The following is a 26,623-nucleotide window of genomic DNA, read 5'->3' as shown; positions in this document are numbered from 1 at the left end:
CACGAACCAATTGAACTGCCTGACCGGTCATGTAAAAAGAAGGGCAGACTCGACCCATGAACCCGCCACGGCACCATTTCTTCGCCTTCCCCGCTTGGCCACTTCCCATCTTTCTCTCTTTCTTCCGCCTCTCGGGCCATGCCATGCACTGCGCCACCCCCACCGCTAATCCTTCGCCAGCATTTTCCAAAACTCCTCCACTTTCTCCGTGGCCTCACATCCCGATTGCTAAGTTTTTCCCCCAAAATTTCCCCACATTGAGTTTGATCCTTCCCCACGTTGCTGCCGATTCCTCACAATTTTCCTCGATTTTTCCAATGGAGTGAGCCGATGTGATGGAGGGGCAGGACGCGCTCGACATGTCCGACGCGTCGCCGACCTCGTCGTGGGAGGACGGCGCCGTCGAGCACTTCGACGTCGCGTCGCTCGGCGGCGACGGGTACGTCGTCGACGATGGGGAGATGTCGGACGTGGAGCTGGGCACGGGTTCGCCGGCGGCCCCTTCGGAGGCCCCGACGCAGCCTCCGCCGCCGCTGCGGAGGCGCCTAGCGCCGGTCGTGTCCTCGGACGTCCCGGATGCGGTGGTGCGGGCGGTCGACGCAGTGATCATGGGCGGCGGGGTTGAGCGCCTCCGCGAGATGGTGTCCGAGGAGAACGGCGAGGTCACGCATTTCATCGTGGACGTGCTGATGATCACGATGGGCGGCGTGGACGGCCTCGACGAGGGAGCAGGCGACGGCACCAGCACCAGCACGGAACCCAGCATCATGTCCAGCTCGCGCGCAGCCGCCATTGCTGTCGAACTGGTGCCTTACCTCCCATGCGGCACCGAGCCGTCGCCGCGTACCCGTATGGCCCGCGGCCTCCTCGCCACCCTCAGCGCCTGCACCCGCAACCGCACCATGTGCTCCGCTTCAGGCCTTCTTGCTATCCTCCTCGATTCCGCAGAGAAGCTGTTCGTAAGAATGGGTCAGAGCAGGGATTGGGACGGGACACCACTCGTGCAGTGCATTCAGGTGCTAGGAGGGCACTCGGTTAGCGTTAAGGACCTGCATTCCTGGCTCCTTTTGGTCAAGAAGGCGCTTGGGACACGCTGGGCGACGCCCCTGACACTTGCATTGGAGAAGGCTGTTGGCTGCAATGAGGCGAAGGGACCTGCAGTGACGTTCGAGTTCGACGGTGAGAGATCCGGCTTGCTTGCCCCTGGAGATAGCCGGTGGCCATTCTCAAACGGTTTTGGGTTTGCCACATGGATATATGTAGAGTCATTCTCGGACTCACACAACACAGCAGCATCAACATCTGGGCAATCGTCGGCATGGGCTGCGGCTGCGGCTGCTTACAAACTTCATGGAGAAGAGGCAAAGCACATGCCTCGGCTTTTCAGCTTCCTTACTGCTGATAATGATGGTGTGGAGGCTTATTTCCATGGCAAGTTTCTAGTCGTGGAGAGTGGGACTGGAAAGGGAAAGAAGGCTTGTCTCCATTTCACCTTTGAATTCAAACCACAGTGCTGGTACTTCATTGGTTTGGAGTACACAAGCAAGCAGGGTTTGCTCGGTATGGTCGAGAGTGAGCTACGGTTGTATGTTGACGATAAGCTTCATGAGAGCTTTCCGTTTGAGTTCCCCCGTATCTTGAAACCGCTGGCCTTCTGCTGCATTGGGACAAACCCGGCACCAAGTATTACTGGTCTGCAACGACAATGCCCATTGTTTGCAGAAATGGGGCCTATCTATATTTTCGTGGAGCCGATTGGGCCAGAGAGAATGACTCGGCTAGCTTCTAGGGGAGGAGATGCACTTCCCAGCTTCAGCAACGGTGCTGGTTTGCCTTGGAAAGCTAGCTGTGATCACATTAGGGAAATGTCAGAAGATAGTTATACACTTGACATTGAAATTGGAGGAATCTTACATCTTCTTTATCATCCTAGCCTACTTAGCGGTCGATTTTGCCCCGATGCTTCACCTTCTGGTTCAACAGGTTTGTTCTATAGTTGAACTGCAATCTTACTTGTCTTAATTTTGTTTTCAGAAACAGTCAGCAATTAATTCATATAAGAAACCCAACAGAGAATACAAAAGGCTGAAAGGCTAACAAAGAAAACACAAACACACGCAAGCAGAATGGCTTGGCTTAATTCTACTCTTATCTTTGGTGTTACCTGGGGAGTTGAACCACGGTCAAGTTACAATCCTCGTGAAGGCTACTCAAATCTTTCTGTACTTCCTGTTTGGCCTGTCAATTATTGCACATTCCTGTCTTTATAAATTTTGTTCCCAGTTCTGCATCAATCGTTCCTGTAATAATTGAAAGAAATTGTTGCTCACATGCCATTAACCATTACCAGGGACAAGGGTATTTCTAGTGGCTATCAAAATTACGTCATATAATGTTATGTGTATATAAATAAAAAAGGTGGATTGAGTTTGTTTCCCAGTTCCCATCAATCATTCATGTGCAGTAAATTGTCATCCTTGTCAGGAGAAGAGCAGCTTATGCCATACAATAATGACTATGTACCTAAAAAAAGTGGCTTGGGTTGGTTCAGAAGGATAACTATTGATATTATCTCGTGTTTAATCTTAGGTACTCACCGAAGGCCTGCAGAAGTTATGGGGATGGTTCACATATCTTATCGTGTGCGACCTGCAGAATCATTATGGGCATTAGCTTGTGGAGGTCCAATGGCTTTACTACCATTGACTGTGAGCAATATTGAGATGGATAACCTGGAACCTATACTTGGTGATGTGTCACTGTCTCTTGCTACGTCTTCTCTTTCTGTTCCTATATTCAGAATAATTTCCCTGGCAATTCAACATCCTGGAAATAAGCAAGAGCTTTGCCGTACCCATGGACCAGAGCTTCTATCACAAGTTTTACAATATTTGTTGGAAACACTGTCAAAACTAGAAAGTGGGAAGAAAGAGATACTGAGTGATGAGGAGCTTGTTGCTGCAATTGTATCTTTGTGCCAATCTCAAATGAACGATCCTGGTCTAAAAGTACAGCTCTTTAGCACTTTGCTCTTGGACCTGAAGATGTGGAGCTCATGCAACTATGTTCTGCAGAAAAAGCTTCTATCTTCACTTGCAGACATGGTTTTTGCAGAATCTGCTTGCATGTATGATGCAAATGCGTTGCAAATGCTTCTTGATGGATGCAGAAGGTGTTACTGGGTAACTCGTGAAGGAGATTCAATAGACACCTTCACATTGACTGGAACTGAGAGACCTTTAGGGAAAGTGAATGCTCTTGTTGATGAGCTGTTGGTTGTTATTGAACTGTTGATAGAAGCAGCTTCTTCCACAATGGCTTCTGATGAAGTCCGTCGTTTGATAGGATTCGTTGTTGACTGCCCACAACCTAACCAGGTAACTGGATTCGGCAATGGTACTCTAGCACAACATTACATGCTCCTTGCCAGAAAACAAAGATTCTCTTCAAAGTTTGGCTAGCGCTCTCTTGTTCACCAGGATGATGTCATACATGGAAATACCTAGTCCATTCGTATCTGACTTTGTAATCTGCCTAGTTTTGTACATGCTACTTTACATCTGGAGCACTCCATACTTGGATGTAAATACTGAAGAGAATCTAGTTTTGTGTTTGTTAAACTGCCATATTTTGATTTTTCTGTTCTTTGTAACTAATCGGTGCTAGTGCTGAATTGTGGTTTTCTACACTATGGGATATGCACCAAAGTCACAGTCTTAATACCTTTCTATAGCTTCTTGATGTGGAAACTTGATTGAAAGAATGGTACTGATGATCTTTAACAATGTGCTTTGGTGGCAGGTTGCTAGGGTCTTACTCCTCATCTACAGACTGATTGTGCACCCAAACAGTACTAGAGCGCACATGTATGCTCAGTCATTTATTTCTCGTGGAGGTGTAGAGGCATTACTTGTTCTTTTGCAGAGGGAGGCTAAATATGGCAATAACAATATTTTCAACAGCTGCGGTGTGCCACAAAATGCTGCTGCGTGGAATGGAGGTTCTCAGTCAAAATCTACTAATAGTAGTTCACTCTTGAAACCAGCTAGTAGTGAAGCAAACTGCAATCAGGAGACTCTGTCAGTTGACAATCATGAGTCACCCTCTCATGATGGTAACTCTGCACTTGAATCCACTAGCAAATGGTGCTTATTGAAAAACCAGTTCCTAAAGAATATGAGTGGCATGGACCTCCCAAGTATCACTGATAATGTTCAGAATAATGTATACAATATTGATAATGGTGATGGAGTACTTGTTGGGATAGTTCATATTTTGGGCGCTTTGGTTGCCTCAGGTCACCTGAAGTTTGCCTCACTTATTGCAAAACCAAAGTTGCCAAGTAGTTTTCTGACAACTGGCAATGGTGAAGGAAATACCATGTTTGAAGACAGAGTATCTTTATTGCTCTTTGCATTGCAGAAAGCCTTTCAAGCAGCCCCAAGAAGGCTTATGACCAGAAATGTATATAGGTCTTTAATATCTGCAGTGGTATGGTGTTCTTTAACTGACGTAGGGATAATGGATATGTGATATGTTTTCAGCACTACACTGATTGGTTAATGCAATTCTCGTTTTGCCTTGTACTCTCCCCGTTCACAAATATAAGATGTTTTGACTTTTTTGTGAACCAGATGTATATAGACACGTTTTAGTGTGTCTGTTCACTCATTTCAGTCCGTATGCAGTCCATATTGAAATATCCAAAACGTCTTATATTTGGAATATTATCAAAGCAAGACTTCCAAATAAAATTTCTTTGAAGTTTAACTAGCTGTGCTTCACAATAGTTCACGTTTTGCTCACTTTAGCATGTCATAGATGTAACCAATTTTACTCTGGAGACCTGATTTATATCTTGTATTCTTCAATGCAGATCAATATTTCTTCGGCAAATGATAATCTAAACTTTTATGATTCTGATTATCACTTTGAGCATATTCCGCTCTTGTTAGTTCTACTACGTTCTCTTCCATATGCATCACGAGCATTTCAAGCTCGTGCTCTTCAGGTACATTTACTGATTTATTCAGATTAAGTTGTTAGCTATTTTTTCTTGAGATGAATGATGATATAATCAATGATAATATGCTCATATAACATTTTCCATTCCGTGTATTCTCTTGGTTGACATCTCTGACATCATTATCATAATTCTTGCCTTTTGAAGTCTATGGCATATTTTCTCTTTGTCCCCCCCCCCCCCCCCCCCCTCTTGATTCTCTGCTAGCTCCACCACTGGGTGATGTTAAAGGCTAAATAGACAGCTCGCCGTGCAAAACGCTTGGACGGAGTTTCGGTCATGATGGAGTTGTACACTGGTTTCTCTAGGATATTGATTATATAATTTAACAACTACTCTTCCCATCTTAATCAGTTACCATTTCCTTTCATATTTGAATATTTGCATGATTAAACCATGTGCAGATTAGGTATGGGTGGGAGGGAATTTTGGTTTATTAGATGGCCTTTGCCTCCAATTTTCATAACTACCTCATTTCTCACTGTGTTCACGAACAGTTCCAAAGTTAAAAGGTGCGGATGTGGCTGGCTTGCCATGGTGTCAACTATCAAAGAATAACTTGGGGAGAGACCAATTAGTATAAGTAGGGAGGACATCTCGTGAGTAGCGTCTGATATGGGTAGATATTAACTTATATGCTGAGACTTCCTTTTTATTTTAGGACACAACCAAAATGTCTTTGAATGATGTCTACACCCTAGACACCATGCTCCATGATTCATTTAGAGGTTTGGTTTTGGTTCTTGTACCGCATCCCTGAGTTATTTGCTTGATCATTCTGCTAAATTTTGCCTTCAATTCTTCAGTGGTTGCATTAGTTAATTAGTGTTGTAAGCCCCATCAATCAAATATGTGAATGCCTAACATTGATTTTTCCAAAGCTAAAAACAGGTTTGTCTCTTTTTACTTTGAATAGTGCATTTTATTTCTCTTGCATTTTAATCACTTATGGTGCCTTCTATATTATTTCAGGATCTTCTATTTTTGGTTTGCAGTCACCCTGAGAATAGAAGTACTATGACTTCCATTGCAGAATGGCCTGAATGGATTTTGGAGGTTATGATTTCTAATCATGAGGTAATATTTCTGTGATGGCAAATCCAACATTTTGCATTGATAATTACATTAAGAGGTGGCACTTGTAGTCTATGTTTATTTTAATATGTAAAGTTGATATTTAGATGGGTGATAACAAAGATTCAGATGGTGTAAGCATATATGAGCTTGAAGACGTCATACACAAGTTTCTACTTATTATGCTGGAGCATTCAATGTGGCAAAAAGATGGGTGGAAGGCAAGTGACGTTGATCTCTTGTGTTTCTGTTTGCATATTAACCTTGTAGGATTATAAGCTTCTTTTTTGAGAACGGATCGTACTAAAAAAATTATGGTAGTTTTGCGGTTGGAATGTTTCCCTAGCCAGACTTCTCTTTGACCCTTGACTGTATCTTGAAGGTTTTAATGCTGTAATTCTTCAGGATGTGGAGGCAACAATACACTGTGCAGAATGGCTTTCAATGGCTGGGGTGTCTAGCATGGGAGACCAAAGAATTAGGTAAACAAAAAGCAATAAGGAGCTCCCATGCCATTATTTTTTGCTAATTATGTATCCTATCTATGACTTCCGTATCAGCCACCACATGCATTTTGTCTATCTACTAGGCAGTATAAGAAGTATTCAGGTGATAAAAAAACATCAGAATCCATAAGATTGTTAAAGCATGACATTATGGAGGGCTGCATATGATCTAAAACTGGAAATTCTTTAGCTGTAGCTTTTTATGCTTTACTGCCTCATTACATTTTTTTTCAAGAATAGAATGCAGGTTCTTGGTCGTGCCCTGGCTAATTATTTTATGATTCATAGATAATATGATGCTTTTATAGAGAAAATACTATCTTATTGACTATGACTTGGTACTATCAGTGTGATATTTTGCTTTTTTTTTCAAGGCGTGAAGAGGCGGTACCAATTTTCAAAAGGAGATTACTGGGTAGTCTGCTTGATTTTTCTGTTCAGGAGCTTCGAGTTCAGGTAGATGCTCCTTTTTAAAAATGTTATTCGCTTGGACTTGGACTTTATTATCTTGAAAATACAGAACTAACTAGCAACGCATGGTTCTTGCATATTTCTCAATTGCTATTTTCTACTCCCTCTGTCCCATAATATAAGAGCGTGTATATAAAATGAACACAAAATTCGGGAATAAATGAGCACAAACCTGTGATATGTTGGAGCCTATATTAGCTGTATCTGTTATCCAGTTTATTGGGGTCATAAGTGAAACATGCCAACTTATGAAATTAGCATAGGAAACTGTAGGATCCTTGCTTGTAAACCCTTGCGCCTTGCAGAGCTCCCAACCCACCTTCCCTGGCTTAAGCTTCTGTTTTGGAAGGATATTAGACTTATCAAACATACCTGAAGGTAATCAGGTGTCTGAAACTATCTTAAAATTAGTACTAGACTACAAACTAAGCTTGCTCGATCAATTGGGCTCATGTGACATGGTTAAACTTGTAGGCTCACTACTTTCTGTGTATGATTGTACATAGGTGCAGTTGCAATACATTGTAAAAGCATATTTGTCATCAATGGTATTCCAAGGAACAGAAAATGTGGATAATTTTGCTTTTGTTTCCAAACCTTACTTTTGTTATGAATTATGGTACTCTTAATACATTGGTCACATTTTTCATAACATGCACAATTGAGTTCAGTCTTATAGACAACACATAGAGTGTCTGCTAATTTATAACTTAGACGGTTACAGTTTTATCATATTGTAAATGATGTTCTTTTCTTGTTTGTCGCTACAGAAGTCTGAAGGAATTACTGCTGCGGCATTTGATGTTGAAGTGGAGACTAAAGAACCAAAAATGCATGCAGAAAAGGCTGCCGATCTCTCAGTAGTCTTGGCTGAGAATGCAGTAGTTCTGATGATGCTCGTAGAAGATCACCTGAGGTCACGCAGCCAACATTTTTTTACATCCTGCTTAATTGACAGTGCTTTATCTCCTGCATCGATGGCTTCATCAGCTGCCAGTAGGTCATTGAGCAGAACTGGTAGCGAGCCTTTAGAAGCTGGGGGCTCAAGGCAGTCTTTGTCCAGTGATGCTGGTGGACTGCCGGTTGATGTATGTATATCTAGAACAGGCATATATTATCACAATCTTATTTGCGCAATTTCAATTTATGTCTATATTATTTATAATGTAGGCCCAACTTTTAATCTTCTTTCAATGTTTTGACATGTTGACTCCCTTTTTTGTTTCTGGGGCAATTTTGTGAATTTGTGAGATGCTATATCATGTGATTGCTGAAAATGTTAAAACTCATTAGTGGCATTGTATTGATTAGGAATATATGAGATAGATGATTAGAGATCCAGTTTCTAGTGAAAACTTCTTGTGAAGATAATCAGTAGTAAAGGGTGGTTTCTGTTTAATTCAAGATTCAAAATAAGACCGCTACCCATTATAATGATTACACTATTTCTTGGAACTCGACAACCATATGTACACTTTCTTGTCAATCAGGCCACTACCCTTTATAGGAGTTACACTATTTCTTAGAACTCGGCAAGCATGTGTACACTATTTCTCGGTACCAGTATGAGTATAATCCAGAAGAATACTGTGTAGCATATCTTGTTTTAAATTTTTTCCCTTTATAGCCCACTCTTACATTCAGTTTCATCTATTTCATACTAACTTTTTCTTGCTATCTTACATCATTATTGGTGTGAAAAAAATTCCAGGTTCTTGCTTCGATGTCTGGCACAAACGGGCAAATTTCTTCTGAGGTGATGGAACGCGTAACAGCAGCAGCAGCAGCGGAGCCTTATGGAACTGTCAGGCATGCATTTGTATCCTATGGGAGCTGTATTTCAGATCTTTCTGAAGGTTGGAAGTACAGAAGCCGACTGTGGTATGGTGTATGCATTCCATCCAAAGCTAATACCTTTGGGGGAGGAGGAAGTGGTTGGGAAGCATGGAAATCTATTGTAGAGAAGGACTCTATTGGGGACTGGATTGAACTTCCATTAGTGAAGAAATCAGTTGCAATGCTGCAGACACTTCTACTAGATTGTGGATTTGGGGCCGGCCTTGGCTCTGGAGAGGGATCTGCCGGTGGTGTAGGTGTTATGAGTGCACTTAATCAGTTGTTAGATAGTGATCAGCCTTTTTTTTGTATGCTCCGGTTGACTCTTATTTCAATGAGGGAGGATGATACTGGGGAAGACGACCTCTTTATGAGAAACATTAACATGAAGAATGATATATCCGAAAGATTGGGCTGCCAAACTGGAAGTGTGATTGAACTTGATGGTAACTCATGTTCGCCTACCATAAAACCTCAGTCTGCACTTCTATGGAGGTACACCTTATCAGCTACTACCTCTGTACCATAATATAAGACGTTTTTGCAGTTCAAATTGAACTGCAAACACGTCTTATAATATTAAGAAAATTATAGTTCAAGAAAAGGATTTGATCCAGAATTATTACACCATGGTCCATAGTAGTCAATGGCCTTTCATTTTATACTCCATCCATACTAACCATTTTGTCCATTGCTTCTTCACTGATATTTTGTAAACATATCTTTACTGATATTTAGAAACCTCTGGTTTTTTACAGAGTGCTTGGCCCCATTCTGAATGTGCCAGTTTCTGAATCTAAGAGACAGAGGGTTCTGGTTGCGTCTTCTATTCTTTATTCGGAGGTAAATTTGTTTTTCATTAATTGAAAAATATAATCTGTATCTAAAAACATATAAGTGTTCCATGCTATTCTTTCAGATTGAATACTTCATCAGAATCACGACATGCTATCCTTTACTGATTATCTTCACACGATTTTGGAGTTTGTTTTTAGGGATAGGTTCTCGGAACTATTTGGACGAGTAGCATTTCTTGTTTCTTGGTAAAATTTTGGTTTTTAAATCAAATTTAAACTAAATGCTGAAACCTTACCAAGAAATACTCCTTTTCCAAACAGGTTGTCATTTTGCTGATGTGTATCCAAATAAGCATGGTTCCCACAGTACATTGTCACATTACCTTCTACTTCTAGGAAACACATCTCATGGATGCAACTGATCTTCTCCCTCCTATCTTCCCCATGGCTCGCGACAATGATCTGCCCAATTCATCCAAAACACTCCCTTCACGTGCCACTCTGAGCACATGGAGGACGAACGCTGTGATGCAGTGCTCGAGTGCGTTCGAGTGGAGGTGCCACGTTGTGGGGAGGCTGCACACCAACGTGATCTGTAGCTGCGGGATCCCCAACACTGACATGCACGATTTGAACCATTTTGAACCTCACTCATCTCCTCCAATGACAACCGCAGCTTGTCTGCCTTAGGGCATGGCCAACGCTCCATGCTGGAGTGCTGCCCCATAGGTCCACGTCGGATGCAAGAGGAGAGAGAAAAAGGGTGCTTCTTTCAGAGCCGAGTGGTCTCTTGCAGAGGAGGCTGGTACTTCAACCAAAAAGGAGAAGAAAATGAGAGAAAAGCATAGGGCAAAGCACAGGACATGTGCAGCTATTGGTTTAGAGGAAGAAGATGGTAAACGAAACTAGTGTTTCATCTACTTAATCCTACGTGGAGGCAATGCTGCTGCCCCCATAGTCCATGCCCTTACCAGCCATGCATCCGTATCATGGGCATGCAAGAGAGCAGCTGTTTAAGCATGCGCACTGGCTGCTTGAAAAGAACTTTGTTTGCTATCCCACAAGTACTACTTCCATTCCAAATAGATGATGTCCTAGAAAGTGTCACACTTATCTACAGGAAGTAGAAGGTTATGTGGCGATAAACAGCGGAAAACCACACAAATATGAATCCAAGTGCAAATTGGATACCTTTATCTTTGCATCATTGTTTCTAGAAGTGCCATGAACGATAGGGTACTAAGCTAGTTTTAAAAAGGAAATTCCCTTCACTCATTTAGTGCCTTTTTTTGAAATGCGGTCCCTTAGGATCTGATTCAGTAAAAAAGCTTGAAGAGAATTGCCCAATTAATTAATGAAAAACCACACGAAAACCGTTACATCATGACCGCAAGGGACCGTCCGCACAAGAACGCGCACATGCCGCCGAGTAGAAAAGCATCGTCGAGGTTGCAGTCCGGCGTCATCGCCATCACGCCTCCGAGAGGGCGACTCCGACTCCGCCATCGACGACCACCGAAGAAGCCCTCACCACAGACAAGCGTTGAGGCCTGCGCCGGCCGATGCCAAACAGTCAGCCACACGCGCCGGAGACCAGGCAGCTCCGACTCTGTCGACGAGCATTGCAGGGGAATAGCGTTGGGCTTGCGTCGAGCCAGGACCAGAGCTGAACACCTGTCTCGTGTCATCGTCACCGCAAGTGTTCCTCCTCAGCAGCTCCAACTTCAGGAAGACGAAGCAAGGCACGGCGACCCCTCGAGCATGCCAGAAGAGACCGACTACCAAGACCCATTTAGTGCCTTGATGATCAAAGATAAACCTGTAGTCCATACCAAGAGATATCAGGGAACAACTTGTATGAAAACACTCCTAAATAGGTAATCTTGTACAAGTTGCTCTCAGAGATATCACCACTAGATGACACTGTAGAACGTTCAATTAGAATTTTCTGGTAGGCCTTAAAATCGCGGGACACTTTTTTTGTGTGAAAACAAGGAAACACACTACTTTCAAGATCTTTTTCGTGGACATTACTACTTTTAAGACCTAACCTAGGGAAATTGCTTAACTCCATGCTGCTGCTTCCTAAGAGTGCTGCTACTTTTAAGGCCCAACTTAGGAAAATTTATAACTCTATGCTGCTGCTTCCTGTTTGTTTATGTTGTTTGTTTTTAGTATATAAATCGAACAACGTTTTATATATTATGTGTTTTCATGAAGCTTATGTTATCCTAACAGGTATGGCATGCTGTAAGTAGCGACAGAAAGCCTTTAAGGAAAAAATATCTTGGATTGTTGATGCCACCATATGCAGCTGTCCTGAAAAGATATCGCTCTGTTTTGGCTACTATTCACGAGCTTGCATCTCCGGATGGAGAAAATCCACTACTTGTTGATGATTGTGCTTCGGCTGCAGATGCTTCACCTGTTGAGGTAACAGTTGATTTTAAATAGGCCATAAGATAGCTAACAACTGAAGTTATCTGGTGCTTCTGCTGAGCTCTATAATTGTATAGCTGTTACAAAAGCAACTTATCTATATTGAAGGCCCAAGGGGCATATATATATTACACATGACTTGAGGTGCAAGGAAGGAAACATAGACTAATAAGGACTCCTAGACTAATACTAATAGATTAATAAGGACTCCTAGACTAATACTAATACTTCCTAACACCCCCCTCAAATGCAAAGCGTATGCAATAGCATTGCATTTGAAGAAGTGTAATACTAAAAAAAATGATAATCCAAATCCGCGTCTTGAGAGTGTCGTCGTAGCATGAAGAGTCTTCAAAACTTGTTGAGTCGCCGAAGGAGATAACGAAGAGATGGCACATCAGAGGTAGACACCGCATCACTTAAAGATACAAGATAAGTATCAAGAGAAGATGGGTTGTCAAAAGAAGATGGCACATCAAGAGAATAAAACATTGCGCGGAAAATCATAGTCCACGACAACCGACGGCAAAAGAAGCTCGACGGTTAAGGCACGATGAACATAGATTGACAATGCAAAAGAAGTTCAGAATATCCTATAGAAAACAAGGGCAAATAGGCCACAAAAGTTGTATAAAAAGGATCAGGACCGAAGAAAAGGCCGACGGACAAAGGTATGGTGGACTCGCATGGCATGATAACACAAAACATCAACGGATTTGGTGGACGCAGCAGAAAGCAAAGAAAACTAGAAAGCGCATAGTAAACTAGATGCAATGGAGTAGTAGCAGGAAGTAGCTAGCGGTAGCAGCTCGTAAGCAGCTAGCAATAGGTAGCGTACACCATGTTGTTGTAGCTAGTACCAGCAGGCAGCATGGCGTGCATCTGAGCACGTATGAGGAGCAAGCAGGTGAGCAGGCAGGGAGCACGCATGAGGAGCAAGCGGGTGAGCAGGCAGGGAGCAGCCGCCCACTTCGATCGGACCAGGAGAGGCGTCCTCCAGATTTAGGAGCAGCAACCTGAGTAGCGGGCATCCAAACGGAAGCAGCGACATCACAACAAGCAGTTCACCAGATCATGATCTGGGAACCTCCAGCGAATCGGCTGCAGCCTGACAGGCGAACGAAGAAACATCAGCTTGCGTGATCTGGAGACCTTGACCTTCGGTGGCTCTGCCCGATCTGGACGAAAGATCGCCAGGCGGCCCAAACCAGATGGAGGCAAGGCGTACACCGACGGGATCCAGCAGACAGGAGCATTGATCCAGATGGGAGACCTGCTGTGGGGCACGACCGCACGACGATGGGATCGGAGGCCGGGTAAAATCTGCAGCGGGGCAGTTGATTTGCAGCGGCGCCGGTACCTGCGGGAACGGGACCTGCGGGAGCGAGGCCGGGAGCCTGCGGGAGGACGGGAGAACGGGACCTGCGGGCAGCTTCGAGCTGGATCGGGAGCCCGCGGGAGAACGGGACCTGCGGGCAGCATCGAGCTGGATCTGGCGAACAGGTGACACGAGGAGACGAGATCGACCCAGAACAGATCGATCGAGAGGAAGAAAAAAAAAGTTGGATCGTAAGGACGAGTTGCAGCCTCCCGAGACCTAAACCTAGGCTCTAATACCATGTTACAAAAGCAACTTATCTATATTGAAGGCCCAAGGGGCATATATATATATATATATTACACATGACTTGAGGTACAAGGAAAGTAAACATAGACTAATAAGGACTACTAGACTAATACTAATAGACTAATAAGGACTCCTAGACTAATACTAATACTTTCTAAAAATAGCTTTCTAAGAAAAATGCTTCTTCTGCAAATAGAACTATGAATTTGTACTTTCATTTCATGTTTGAGAAATTGTTTTGAATAGTGATTTGGATGTTTAGCATAATCACTTCTATCTAGACATTACTTCTGAGGAAGGCCTTGATATTTGTTATGCGACTTTAGTTGCTCCTCTCGGATAAATATCTCATTACTGTTTTTGTGCAAAGTTTTATGTGTTTACAGTGGGATTTTATTCTGTGTCTTCTGAATTCAGGCTGCTGTTTCAATGATATCACCTGACTGGGCTGCTGCTTTTGCCTCTCCACCAGTTGCAATGGCATTGGCCATGATTGCCGCTGGTGCCTCTGGGGCAGAAACAATCGCACCACCAACAAATAAATTGCGCAGGCGTGACACCTCATTGCTTGAGCGTAGATCAGCTAAATTACACACATTTTCAAGTTTCCAGAGGCCTCCTGATTCAACACCAGGCCTGCCTGCATCTGCACTGAAGGACAAAACATCCGCGAAAGCTGCAGCCCTTTCCGCTGCTCGTGACCTTGAGTTTAGTGCTAGGATTGGCTTGAGAAGGGGTCTTAGTGTTGTAGCAATGGCAACTTCTGGACAACGGAGGTCTGCAGGCGATATTGAGCGAGCGCAGAGGTGGAACACAACTGAAGCTATGGCTGCTGCTTGGATGGAGTGTCTGCAATCTGCTGACTCAAAGTCAGTGTCAGGCAGAGATTTTTCTGCCCTTTCTTACAAATATGTTGCACTTCTTGTTTCAAGTTTTGCCTTAGCACGGAACTTGCAACGAGTTGAGGTATATCAACATCGAACAAAACGCTTCTTCTTATGGTATTTAGTATGAGTGATACATCACTTAACAACTTTTGGACATGCAGATGGAGAGACGAACACAGGTTGATATCTTGAACCGTCGTTGTGCCTCTGTTGGGGTACGGGCATGGCGACGTCTTCTTCATTGCTTAATAGAGACAAATAGACTCTATGGACCTTTTGGAGAACTTCTGTGTACTCCTGATAGCGTATGGACCGAATCCTGCTTTTCTTTCACGCTTTCTTGCATTCTTATTAAAAAGCACTATGCATGATTGTTTTATTGTGCCTTTCTACATCTTGTTAAGCAGATTTTCTGGAAGCTAGATTTTACTGAATGTTCATCAAGGATGAGAAGATTTATGAAAAGAAACTACAATGGGTCAGATCGTTTTGGTGCAGCTGTTAATTTTGAGGAGCAGATGCTTCTTTGTGATGGTGTAGAATCCAATGCATGCCACACAGAGGAAGGGGACACTCGATCTACAAATGCTCTCCCAACAAGCTCTTTGATTATAGTGGCTGAGGCAATGTTAGTGGATAGAGGACGTGAAGATGCCGAGCACATAGAAACGGAAACAATTTGCAGCACTGTAGATGATCAATTAAGAAATTCCTTGCCACCTGATCCGTTTAAAGGATCAATAGATTCAAGAAGTTCAGACTTTTCCGGTGTCCGCAACCTGGTTCGATCCACAGTAATTGCACCTGGTTACAGGTCTGGCGAAGAAGATAAAAGAATTATAATTGAATTGCCATCGTTGATGGTGAGACCATTGAAGACCGTACGAGGAACCTTCCAAGTAAGTGTGTGCTGATGTACGTACTTCCACCTGTATAGTCATACCTGGTGTATAGCTTTTTCTTAGGGAGTCCAAAGAGCTTCTATTAGTGCCACCCTTCTCGTTCATGATTGTGCCATATATTACTTGAACACTGAAATTAAACGAATTGTTAGTATGAATTCGTTACTTGGCCATGAACCCTTGACCGGGTCCTAATCAATCACAGCTCTCTGATGAGCTTAACTAGTTAAGTTCATCATATGAGTCTGAATAGTTTGATTCGTAGTCTAATCTCAAGGAGTCCTTAGTAAAGTCCGGTGCCACTGTAAGTAAATCAAGGGTGTGGGGATATTGACTAACCCACAGTTATCCCCCCTAATTTAATCTACAGTGTTCTTGGTACCGCAAGTTCCCCTTTGGAGAACAATAAAAGAATTGTGTTCAGTATTAGCTATCCTTTATATTCAAGTTTAGAGAACTGCGCAAAATGATCACTGTGTAGATACAAAAACAGATGGAAGCAGTGTTCTTGGTATTGTACCTGCTCCCTTTATAACATTCATTCAAATATTCCAAGATCCAAAATGAGCTGTGCAATGAAGAATCAATAACTCTTAATGTAATAAGCATATAAAAAACTTTAGTAATTGTGTCCCCACCTAGCTGAATCAAGTTCAGCAGCCTTGATTGCAGTGACAAGTTATCTTTGTTCTTATTTGCATCCTTACCGAAAAAGGCTTTCGTCCCGCCTTATATATAAAGCAGTGATGAACAACATCCGATACAAACCCATGTCTCCAGAACACACGCACACACACCCAGGGCAGGATACATAGACGTTGAACGCAGCAACACCATCCCTAACACTAAGAGCATCCGGGAGCTTCAACGTGAACATGCCACCGCGAAAAAGTGAAACCGCATATGACGAACCGTGGGCTCCAAGACGGCGCCTTCAGCAAGGATGCGATACCGGAGCGCTGCCACAGCCCGATCCGAGGATCAGAGTATCCCCAGGAGCAACACGGCGGGTAATGAGAGCCGCGACGATGCCTTCAAGAAGGGAACGAGCTTCACCGCCACCGGTCCGTCCGAAGAAAGAGCAGGTTTTCACCCCAGCCAACAATCACCACCACCGAACGCCACACCCCGGCTACCACGCCGTCCACACGGCCGTGACAACCAGACAACACCAAGGCATGGGCTCTGCCCATGAGCACCGCGCCACCACCTCCAGGGCCGCCGCCCTGGTATCCAAGACCTTGACACCACGTCACCCGAAACCTACTACCGTTCCAACCGAAGAGATGAGCGGAAAGGCCCCGCCTTTCGCACCCCTGGTCGACCCCCAGTGCCGAGACCCCATAGGCCGGCCACAACTGGCCTCCATCAAGCCGTCCTGCAGCACCGGGCGCAAAACGAGCGCAGTCCTGCCGCCGGGCGCGAGACAAGCTCGGTCCCGCGGCACCAGGCGCGAGACGAGCGATGGACCACAGATGGGAGAAGACCAGCCCATCGACGAGAGAAGCGAATGGGCGCCAAGGAGAGGGGTCGAAGGCCGACACAGGCAGCCTACGGATGAGCCGACGCCAGAACAATCCAACCGCCGCCGCAGTCAACCTGCCACCACCACATCACCTGTGCCTCCACGCCCTGGTCAGATCCACCCGGAGCCCCGCCGCCCCACGCCGGAGCAGCGCGGACAACAGCCGCATCACCACCACCTCCACAGGGTCGCGGCCACCCCCGCCACCGCCGACCAACACAACCGCCGGATCTGGGCAAGGATGCCAAGATCCGCCGCGAGCACGCCGCGAGATCCCCGGCCCCCAGGAGCGGCGCTGGAGGAGGGGAGAAGATGAAGCAGCGCCGGCGGGCCTCGATGACGAGGGAGAGGAGAGGCGGAGTAGGGGCCGGCCAGGACCCCACGCCGCCGGGCAGGGGGGAGGCGCCCCGCGACACGAGCCATCTGAGCGCAGGGGGAAAAACCCACCCCCGCCGCCTACACCACTTGGCTGGCGGCGCCCCCGGCGGCGGCGAGGGAGGGGGAACCAGGGGGACGGACCGGGGGGAGGCGCTAGGGTTGCCTCCCGAGGGCTCCGCGAGAGCGCCTCGAGAGGGGGAGGGATGGGCTTCTGTCGCGTAGAGTGTTTGCACTTTATCATTTGCATCCTTAGGTTGTACTATTTTGCCTATTCGGCTTCATGTCCTACTCCAACATGCTAATGCATATCTTGATCCCAAGTATATTTTTTTCTCAGGTCACATCAAAGAGGATTAACTTCATAGTTGATGAGCATACATCTGACAGTGACAGTTATATGGACGATGTTGCATCTACTAGCGGCCAATATGATCAGCAAGATAAAGATCGGAGTTGGTTCATATCTTCACTGCATCAGATTTATAATAGAAGGTAAATAATTATTTTTATTATCTGGTACCCATTAAATTGTTAAGTGAGGTATTTTCATATTTTCTACCATCTGCGCCCCTTCTCGCATATGTAGACTACAGAGTTAAGACTGCCTGTTCAGTGCTTATGTATGTATGTTTCATACTGATTAAAGTTAACTGTTGCAGGTATTTGTTACGTCAAAGTGCATTGGAATTATTTATGGTAGATAGGTCTAACTTCTTCTTTGATTTTGAGGTACATAGTTGATGAGACTCACTTTATGTTATTTGACTCTTACGCATGCTATATCTGGATAACCATTTTTAAGTTGTATATGGAATTTATCTAGGATATAGAAGCACGTCGACATGCTTATCGGGCTATCATTCATACCAAACCTCCTTATTTGAATGATATTTTTCTAGCTACACAGGTTGGTGTTCAACGCAGTTCTTTAAATGTGAATGTTTTGAATCTACTCCTACCTAAATCTAATATCATTTTTTTTAGAAACCTGAGCAAATCCTTAAACAGACACAATTGATGGAGCGCTGGGCCAAATGGGAGGTATTTGAGCACAACTCATTTTGACAGTCATGTATGTTAAGTAGAGTCAGGATATAAGGATAGCTTTCTTGTGCAGATTAGCAATTTTGACTACCTAATGGAACTGAACACTCTTGCTGGGCGCAGTTACAATGACATCTCGCAGGCATCCTTGCTTCAGAATTCTCACTTATGAGCCTGGCAGGTTCTTGCCTCTGTTTCTATTTAACGATTCCTACCTGTTTCTGCAGTATCCTATCTTCCCATGGGTAGTATCAGATTACCAGTCCAAAACATTGGACGTGGAAGATCCTTCCTCATACCGAGATCTTTCAAAGGTAAATCGGGTGCTTCTATTCTTGCCGCTCATAACAGTAAGCTGGATCCTTTTTTTATGTATTGCCCTGCTTTTCCAAACACTTACACGGGTGATGGTACTCGATTCTTTTCAATGAAGCCAATTGGTGCTCTAAATCCTGCACGGCTGAAGAAATTCCAAGACCATTACTCTAGTTTCAAGGATCCAATCATCCCAAAATGTCACTACGGTTCACATTACTCTAGTCCTGGCACGGTGCGTATTTTTAGATCTTGCATGCTTTTATTCAGCATTTTGCTTCTCTGTTGTGCCTTTTGTTTGGGCTAAGATGTACTTATGAAGTAATTTCATAATATCAACCGTTTCCTCGCTGCATTTCAGTGACAATCCCTTCTGTAGTTGATTAGTGTGGCCATACCTTGATTGCAATGATGGTGCATTGATATAAATCTCTACTGCAGGTATTGTATTATCTTGCCAGGATAGAACCTTTCACTATCCTCTCTATCGAGCTGCGGGGTGGCAAGTTTGGTGATGATAATCACATGCTCTCTGATATCACCAGAACATGGAATAGTGTCCTTGAAGACCTGAATGATGTAAAAGAGCTAGTAAGTTCTGTTGAAAAATGTGCTATCGACACATCTCCGTGTTGCTAGTTTAGAAGTCTTATCAGAATCTTTGTTGGAATCTAATGGTGCAACTATTTCTTTAGGTTCCAGAGATGTTTTACCTTCCTGAGGTATTCACTAATGTGAATTCTGTTGACATGGGGACAAATGAACTTGCTAAAAGGCTAGGTAAGTTTGCTTCAGTCTTATAAGAGAACTGAGTGTCACTCAGCAGACGTGGCAACCCCACCTTAACTTTTAGTGTCACTGCAGGCTCTGTAGAATTACCTCCTTGGGCCGAGAACCCTGTTGATTTTATACATAAACATCGGAAAGCTCTTGAGAGTGATCATGTCTCCGCTCATTTGCATGAATGGATTGATCTAATATTTGGGTACGTTAGTATTGTTCTATCTCTGTTGTCATGTCATGATATCACTGCTTTATTTCACTAAATCATATTCGTTGGTCCCATTCACATTTGCCAAATGTCATCCATATCCTGTACATTCTTTCAGCATTAGGGTAAGTATGATGTGAACGAATACTACTACTCCCTCCTTCCCAAAATGTAAGGCGCGCTTGACTTTGCACGGTCTTTGATGTATGACTTTGACCATTAATGTATACGAGTACCAAAGTACGTGAATGCACATGTATAAATGGTATCGTCGTATTTGTCTTGCAAAACAATTTTATTTCATATGTCTTCATACTAATATTATAGACATACAATAAACGGAAATCTTAGTCAAGTTGTGTGATGAACTAGAGAAGTCAAGGGCACCTAATATTTTGGAAAGGAGGGAGTATTTGATAAGGCTATTAGCTATTCCATTTGACAGTAGAGTAAGTATGATGTGAAGAAATGCGCCTATCAAGTATTACCTCATTTGAGCGAATGGAAGGATTTGATTCTCTGGGGTACCTTCAAATGCTGGAGAATTTATTTCCAATAGATACTGTAATGAAAAAAAAGTCGATACAGTAACCGCTGGTTCTCCCCTCATTGGAACTGGATCCTTATCAAAAGGCCAGCTTTGTACTGGATTGGTGCATCCCGTATGTAGCCCAATTTTGACTGATCCTACATCATTGAATGTAACAATCATACAGATAACTTGTGTAAACTTGGAAATACCGTTTGAACCATGTAGCAAATGAATGGCTGAATCAGTTGATGTACGCAAAGACAAATGTGTTGAACCCAATCCCAACAAAGGACATCTTGCTGTTGCCATTTTTTTGTGGTTATTTTAGTGTAAAATTTCTTATGTTAAAAGGATGGATGCAAAATTTCTGATTCTGGTATCCATAGATCACAAGCAATATTCCATGGATTTATTTTAAACAGGCACATCATAGGAAAAATATTCAGTGATTATTATGTTACATATTTAGTTTGTTGGCCTTAGAGGCTTGTATTAATGTCATTAATTATTCATCTATGTGTTAAACCCTTTTATCATGTAATACTTTCTCTAATCAGATATAAACAAAGAGGTAAAGAAGCAGTGATGGCTAACAATGTTTTTCCCTATGCTACATACGAGGGGACAGTAGATATTGATAAAATTGCTGATCCAGTAAGTTTTGCATCCAACCTTTTAGATCATCTCAGTAACTTTCTAGCTGTTAACATTTTGCTGAAAATACTGAAGGTGCAACGTCAAGCTACACAAGATCAAATAGTAAATTTTGGACAGACGCCATCTCAGTTGCTGATAGTTCCACATATACAGAGAAGGCCATTGGTAGATATCTTACAGCTGCAGGTAATTTTTACAAGTACAAAATTGGTGATTTATTGATGCCTCTGTAATTGTAACTGTTCCAAGTACAAAGACCATGCATAGTTCAGAATAATCATCATAAAGTATGAGTTTCACGAGTAAATCACACCCGTGCTGATTAATAATGTGATAACTTATTCAAGGTTCATAATGACGCACCATTCAAGAGTTTATAGACTAGGGATAGAACCATCTTCATGTTTCCTATAGAAAAATACAACAACAACAACAACAATCATAAGTCGACAACAACAACAACAAAGCCTTTAGTCCCAAACAAGTTGGGGTAGGCTAGAGGTGAAACCCATAAGATCTCGCGACCAACTCATGGTTCTGACACATGGATTGCAAGTTTCCACGCAACCCTGTCCATGGCTAGTTCTTTGGTGATACTCCAATCCTTCAGATCTCTCTTTACGTACTCCTCCCATGTCAAGTTCGGTCTACCCCGCTTTTTTGACATTATCAGCATGCTTTAGCCGTCCGCTATGCACTGAGGCTTCTAGAGGCCTGCGCTGAATATGCCCAAACCATCTCATGCGATGTTGGACAAGCTTCTCTACAATCGGCACTACCCCAAGTCTATCTCGTATATCATCATTTCCGACTCGGTCCTTCTCTGTGTGACTAGGCCACACATTCATATCAACATGCGCATCTCCGCCACACCTAACTGTTGCACATGTCGTTTTTTAGTCGGCCAACACTTAGTGCCATACAACATTGCGGGTCGAACCGTCGTCCTATAGAACTTGCCTTTTAGCTTTTGTGGCACTCTCTTGTGACAGAAAATGTCAGAAGCTTGGCGCCACTTCATCCATCCGGCTTTAATTCGATGTTTCACATCTTCATCGATATCCCCATCCTTCTGCAGCATTGACCCCAAATATCGAAAGGTGTCCTTCTGAGGCATCACCTGCCCATCAAGGCAAACCTCCTCCTCCTCGTTCCTAGTAGTACCCAAACAACACCTCGTGTACTTGGTTTTAGTTCTACTAAGTCTAAAACCTTTCGATTTCAAGGTTTGTCTTCATAGCTCTAACTTCCTGTTGACCCCCGTACGACTATCATCAACTAGCACCACATCGTCCGCAAAGAGCATACACCATGGGATATCTCCTTGTGTATCCCTTGTGACCTCATCCATCACCAAGGCAAAAAGATATGGGCTCAAAGCTGACCCTTGGTGGAGTCCTATTTTAATCGGGAAGTCATCAGTGTCGCCATTACTTGTTCGAACACTTGTCGCATTCCGCGGTATCTTATCAAAGGCCTTCTTCAAGTCAATGAACACCATATGCAGGTCCTTCTTTTGCTTCCTCTATCTCTCCATAAGTCGTCGTACCAAGAAAATGGCTTCCATGGTCAACCTCGCAGGCATGAAACCAAACTGATTTTTGGTCACGCTTGTCATTCTTCTTAAGTGGTGCTCAATGACTCTCCCATAGCTTCTTTTTATGGCTCATCAGCTTAATTCCATGGTAATCAGTACAACTCTGAACATCCCCCTTGTTCTTGAAGATTGGTACTCCCTCCGTTTCAAAATAAGTGTCTTAACTTTGTACTAGCTCTAGTACAAAGTTGTACTAAGCTTGAGACACTTATTTTGGGACGGAGGGAGTACTAATATACTCTATCTCCATTATTTTGGCATCTTGTTTGCCCGAAAATTGAGCTTGAAAAGCTTGGTTAGCCATACCATCGCTATGCCCCCAAGGCCTCTCCACACCTCAATGGGATACAGTATGGGCCCATCGTCTTGCCTCCTTTCATCCTTTTTAAGCCTCCTTGACCTCCGACTCCTGGATTCGCCGCACAAAACGCCTGCTAGTATCATCAAAGGAGTCGTCCAGTTCAATGGTAGAGCTCTCACTCTCCTTTACACAAATATCAATCACAAAATCATATTACAAGTTCTATAGTACTTGCGCTTGAGAAAAATTCATATAGTACTCCAATTAAAACATGGAAAACTGACTTCAGTGTTGCATGTTACTCCTCATCCTCGGTCCATGTAACTGTGAGAGCAACTCAACTCCAGCCACTACCTTTTCCTTTTAAGCATGTTACTATTCTAAGGCCACCTCTTGCAGGTGCAACCATTTGTTTCGGGATTTTTGTATTCCTCTCCTTCAAAACATCCCATGTAATATACATTTGGATGCCCCTGAACTTGCCACCTATCTCTTGGCTCCAGTACGAGTCTCTCATTCATCCCACTAATATTCATCTCGATATTGCGGAAAGAGCCACGGTTTGTTCCAAATCTGCACAGTGGAAGGGCATTTTTGTGGAGATGGTTTATAGTCTCCGGCTAGCTTAAATATAGTCGACACTGTGCTTCGTGCAGTCATCCCCTTTTGGTTAGGTTATCCACCATGAGGATCTTCAAGTACAAGGCAACCCATGGAAAAAAAAAACCATTTTTTTCCTGACTGACACTGTATCTTTTGTTTCTCACTGTGCGGATCAAATTTATATCTGTCAACATTGTGTAACATGATAATTGGTTTTGCGTGTCATTAAAAATCAGAACTTTTCATGACTTAAACAGTTTTCCAATTATGGGACCTTCCAAGTGCTTGTGGCACTGGATACTTTCTCTTCTCTCCTGACTTAATTACTAGATTGTTATTTTTTGTTTTGTTTTTTGTGCAGACAATATTCCGGAACCCAAGTGAAGTCAGATCTTATTTACTTCCTAATCCAGACCAGTGTAATGTTCCTGCTAGTGCAATGCTTGTATCGAATGACTGTATTGTAGTCGTAGATGCAAATGTGCCTGCAGCACATGTGGCAGTGCACCATTGGCAGCCAAACGCCCCAGATGGCTTAGAGACACCTTTTCTCTTTCATCATGGAAAAAATGCCATAAATTCAAGCGGCAGCGCAATAAGGCGCATCTTCAAAGGACCTGCTTCTGCAGAAGACTACCATTTCCCGAGGGCTGTAGCTTTTGCTGCTTCTGCAATCCAAACTTCATCAACTGTTGCCGTCACATGCGACAAAGAGGTTATAACTGGTAATTATTGTATTCTAACCTTATTTTCTCCTTTTCTAAAAGCTCTCGTTTTTTCCACTAATTGATACTTGTCTGAAAACTAGTCTTCTTTGCGGATATTTTGTACTGAGCCCTCCTAGTTCTTTTCTGGATGATTCCTGATATCCAGAGTGACACATTACAATGTATTATGTTGAAGTATGTTGCTCTTATTATGTTGAAGTATCTGCATGATATCTGGTGTCAAAAACTAGTTTCCTTATTAGTTCCTGAAAAAAATGTATTATGTTGAAGTATGTTGCTCTTATGCTATCATTTTACGTCAAATAGTCGTCTTTATGATATGAAATATTGTCAGACTGCTCCATTCCTGCATTATTTCTAATGTCCCTGTTTTTCTTTGACTGTAGGTGGGCATGCAGATAATTCTGTGAAGTTGATCTCCCCAGATGGAGCAAGGACCATTGAAACTGCATCTGGGCATATTGCTCCTGTGACCTGTCTCGCACTATCTCCAGATAACAATTACTTTGTCACAGGGTCTCGTGACACAACAGTTATATTATGGAGGATACACCAGATGAGCTCTTCACATTGGAAAAATGCTCCAGAACCTCCACCTTCACCAACAACACCAAGTAGTCCTTTAGCCAATAGTAGTAGTAGTGGTAGCAGTACAATCAGAACTTTGGAAACCTCCAGGAAGCGGCGAATCGAAGGTCCTATGCATGTTCTAAGAGGGCATCTTGGAGAAGTAACTTGCTGTTCTGTTAGTTCTGACTTGGGACTTGTTGCTTCCTCTTCACATACATCTGGTGCCCTTCTCCTACATTCTTTGAGGACAGGTCGGCTCATAAGGAAGCTGGACGTGGGAGAGGCACATTTGATATGCTTATCTTCTCAAGGAATTGTATTGATTTGGAATGAATCAGAGAAGAGACTATCCACCTTCACCGTTAATGGAATCCCTATGTCTACCTCTGTTCTGTCACCTTTCTCCGGGCGTGTTAGTTGCATTGAGGTTTCTAGGGATGGCCAGTTTGCTTTGATTGCAGCATGCTTATCTAGCAATTGCACTCGTGACACTAGTACTGATGAAGATCATATGATTGAGAACTGCAACGATGATGAGGATGTACCAGAGTCAAAGGAGACCAGGCTATATGTTCATGTGCCTTCGATCTGCTTCATTGATCTGCACAAACTTGAGGTGAGCACTAAGAGAAAACTTTTGAACTTAAGTCCTATGAGCAAAACTCTGACGAATAAGGGGTATCCTGTCAGGTAATTCATACGCTGAAGCTAGGAGAAGGACAAGACGTCACAGCTGTTGCTCTAAATGAAGATAACACTACCCTTGTTGCCTCAACAGCTGATAAGCAGCTGATAGTCTTCACAAATCCTTCTGTAAGTATTCTGTGTGTGCTATATTTATCTTCACTAGCTGTCTTCAAGGCTTGATTGACAGATGTTCTATCGATTATCTCTTCATCAGCATGTATTCGTATTTTCAGGGCTTAGTTGCACATAGAATGACCATCTTTGCAACTAATTTTCACATTAACTTGTCTGAACATTGCAGTTAAGTTCTAAAATAGCTGATCAGATGTTGCACGAAGGTGACGGGCTTTTGTAGTCATGTGAGAGAACCACCGCTGACTGACATTATTTTGCTCACCGAAGCTCCAGCGAATTTTGCAGTGAAAGATACATAGGATGTTTGGGGAAGATGGCACAAAAAGGGCATCTGTACAGAAAACAGAGGAGCTGCAACATGAGCCCGCTTTTGCGTCACGGTGAATCGGTACAGATGACTTCGCTTTTGGTTGTATATATGGACCTTGCTGTTCTCGCACGTGGTGAAACACGCCATACCGTGGAGAAGATCTGGGACCGTCTTTGTGTTGCGGCCAAGGGATTCAGAAGCAAATACCTGAATGTTACTAATTCTCTGCTCTGGGTACTTGTCTCGGATGTGTAATACGGTGTGCCTACGTGGACGCCAGGCCGACTGCCTACTCTGTACAAAATGGCCGGTACTACCTGTCATCCGGCTGATTTTCAAAAGGAAATTAGTCTAATCATCCGTTCGATCCTACGAGATCGGACGTATCTAGTGGTTAGACAGCGACGTGATGATTTCTTTTTTCCTTTAAAAAGGGCGACGTGATGAGCTCTCAAACCCAGCTGTCCACGTCTTATTTTACATACATGGCCCACCCACGTACCTTTTCAGCTTGTCATTTGAACGACTAGACTACTGAATTTGTTTTATGTTTTACGTAGCAAGCTGCTATGAATGGAAAACGAAGCACGCGGATGAGAGGGTGCTTGGATTCAAGAGACTAATACTAGCCTGATTAAAACTAGTCTCTTTAAGAGGCTAAAGTTTCAAGCACCCCTAACTAAAGAGA

At 43.4% G+C, this 26,623-nt stretch overlaps 1 protein-coding gene across 1 annotated transcript; it reads left to right on the top strand.

Moving 5' to 3' along the window:
• The first annotated feature begins 81 nt into the window (after nucleotides 1–81).
• Nucleotides 82–26,415, top strand: LOC123404579 (BEACH domain-containing protein C2-like). The gene is made up of 31 exons (XM_045098517.1): nucleotides 82–1,983; nucleotides 2,590–3,377; nucleotides 3,802–4,491; nucleotides 4,877–5,011; nucleotides 5,996–6,100; nucleotides 6,205–6,318; nucleotides 6,503–6,579; nucleotides 6,978–7,059; nucleotides 7,848–8,162; nucleotides 8,786–9,405; nucleotides 9,669–9,753; nucleotides 11,946–12,140; nucleotides 14,191–14,739; nucleotides 14,822–14,965; nucleotides 15,068–15,559; nucleotides 17,803–17,957; nucleotides 18,125–18,194; nucleotides 18,289–18,372; nucleotides 18,450–18,506; nucleotides 18,583–18,651; nucleotides 18,737–18,823; nucleotides 18,943–19,059; nucleotides 19,266–19,415; nucleotides 19,520–19,604; nucleotides 19,689–19,809; nucleotides 20,905–21,001; nucleotides 21,077–21,190; nucleotides 23,867–24,230; nucleotides 24,620–25,419; nucleotides 25,494–25,616; nucleotides 25,792–26,415. The coding sequence occupies exons 1-31, from the start codon at nucleotides 336–338 to the stop codon at nucleotides 25,843–25,845; spliced, it is 8,586 nt and encodes a 2,861-aa protein (XP_044954452.1). The 5' UTR covers nucleotides 82–335; the 3' UTR covers nucleotides 25,846–26,415.
• Nucleotides 26,416–26,623: the final 208 nt, after the last annotated feature.

Source organism: Hordeum vulgare, chromosome 6H, assembly GCF_904849725.1.
Source record: "Hordeum vulgare subsp. vulgare chromosome 6H, MorexV3_pseudomolecules_assembly, whole genome shotgun sequence".
Taxonomy (NCBI): Eukaryota; Viridiplantae; Streptophyta; class Magnoliopsida; order Poales; family Poaceae; genus Hordeum; species Hordeum vulgare.
This window is presented reverse-complemented; position numbering and strand designations above follow the sequence as displayed.

Coding starts and splice junctions, on each gene's coding strand:
- LOC123404579 (XM_045098517.1), top strand. CDS start 336: ATGGAGGGGCAGGACGCGCTCGACATGTCCGACGCGTCGCCGACCTCG. Junction 6,580..6,977: donor ATGGGAGACCAAAGAATTAG/GTAAACAAAAAG, acceptor TTTTTTTTCAAG/GCGTGAAGAGGCGGTACCAA. Junction 25,617..25,791: donor TAGTCTTCACAAATCCTTCT/GTAAGTATTCTG, acceptor TGAACATTGCAG/TTAAGTTCTAAAATAGCTGA.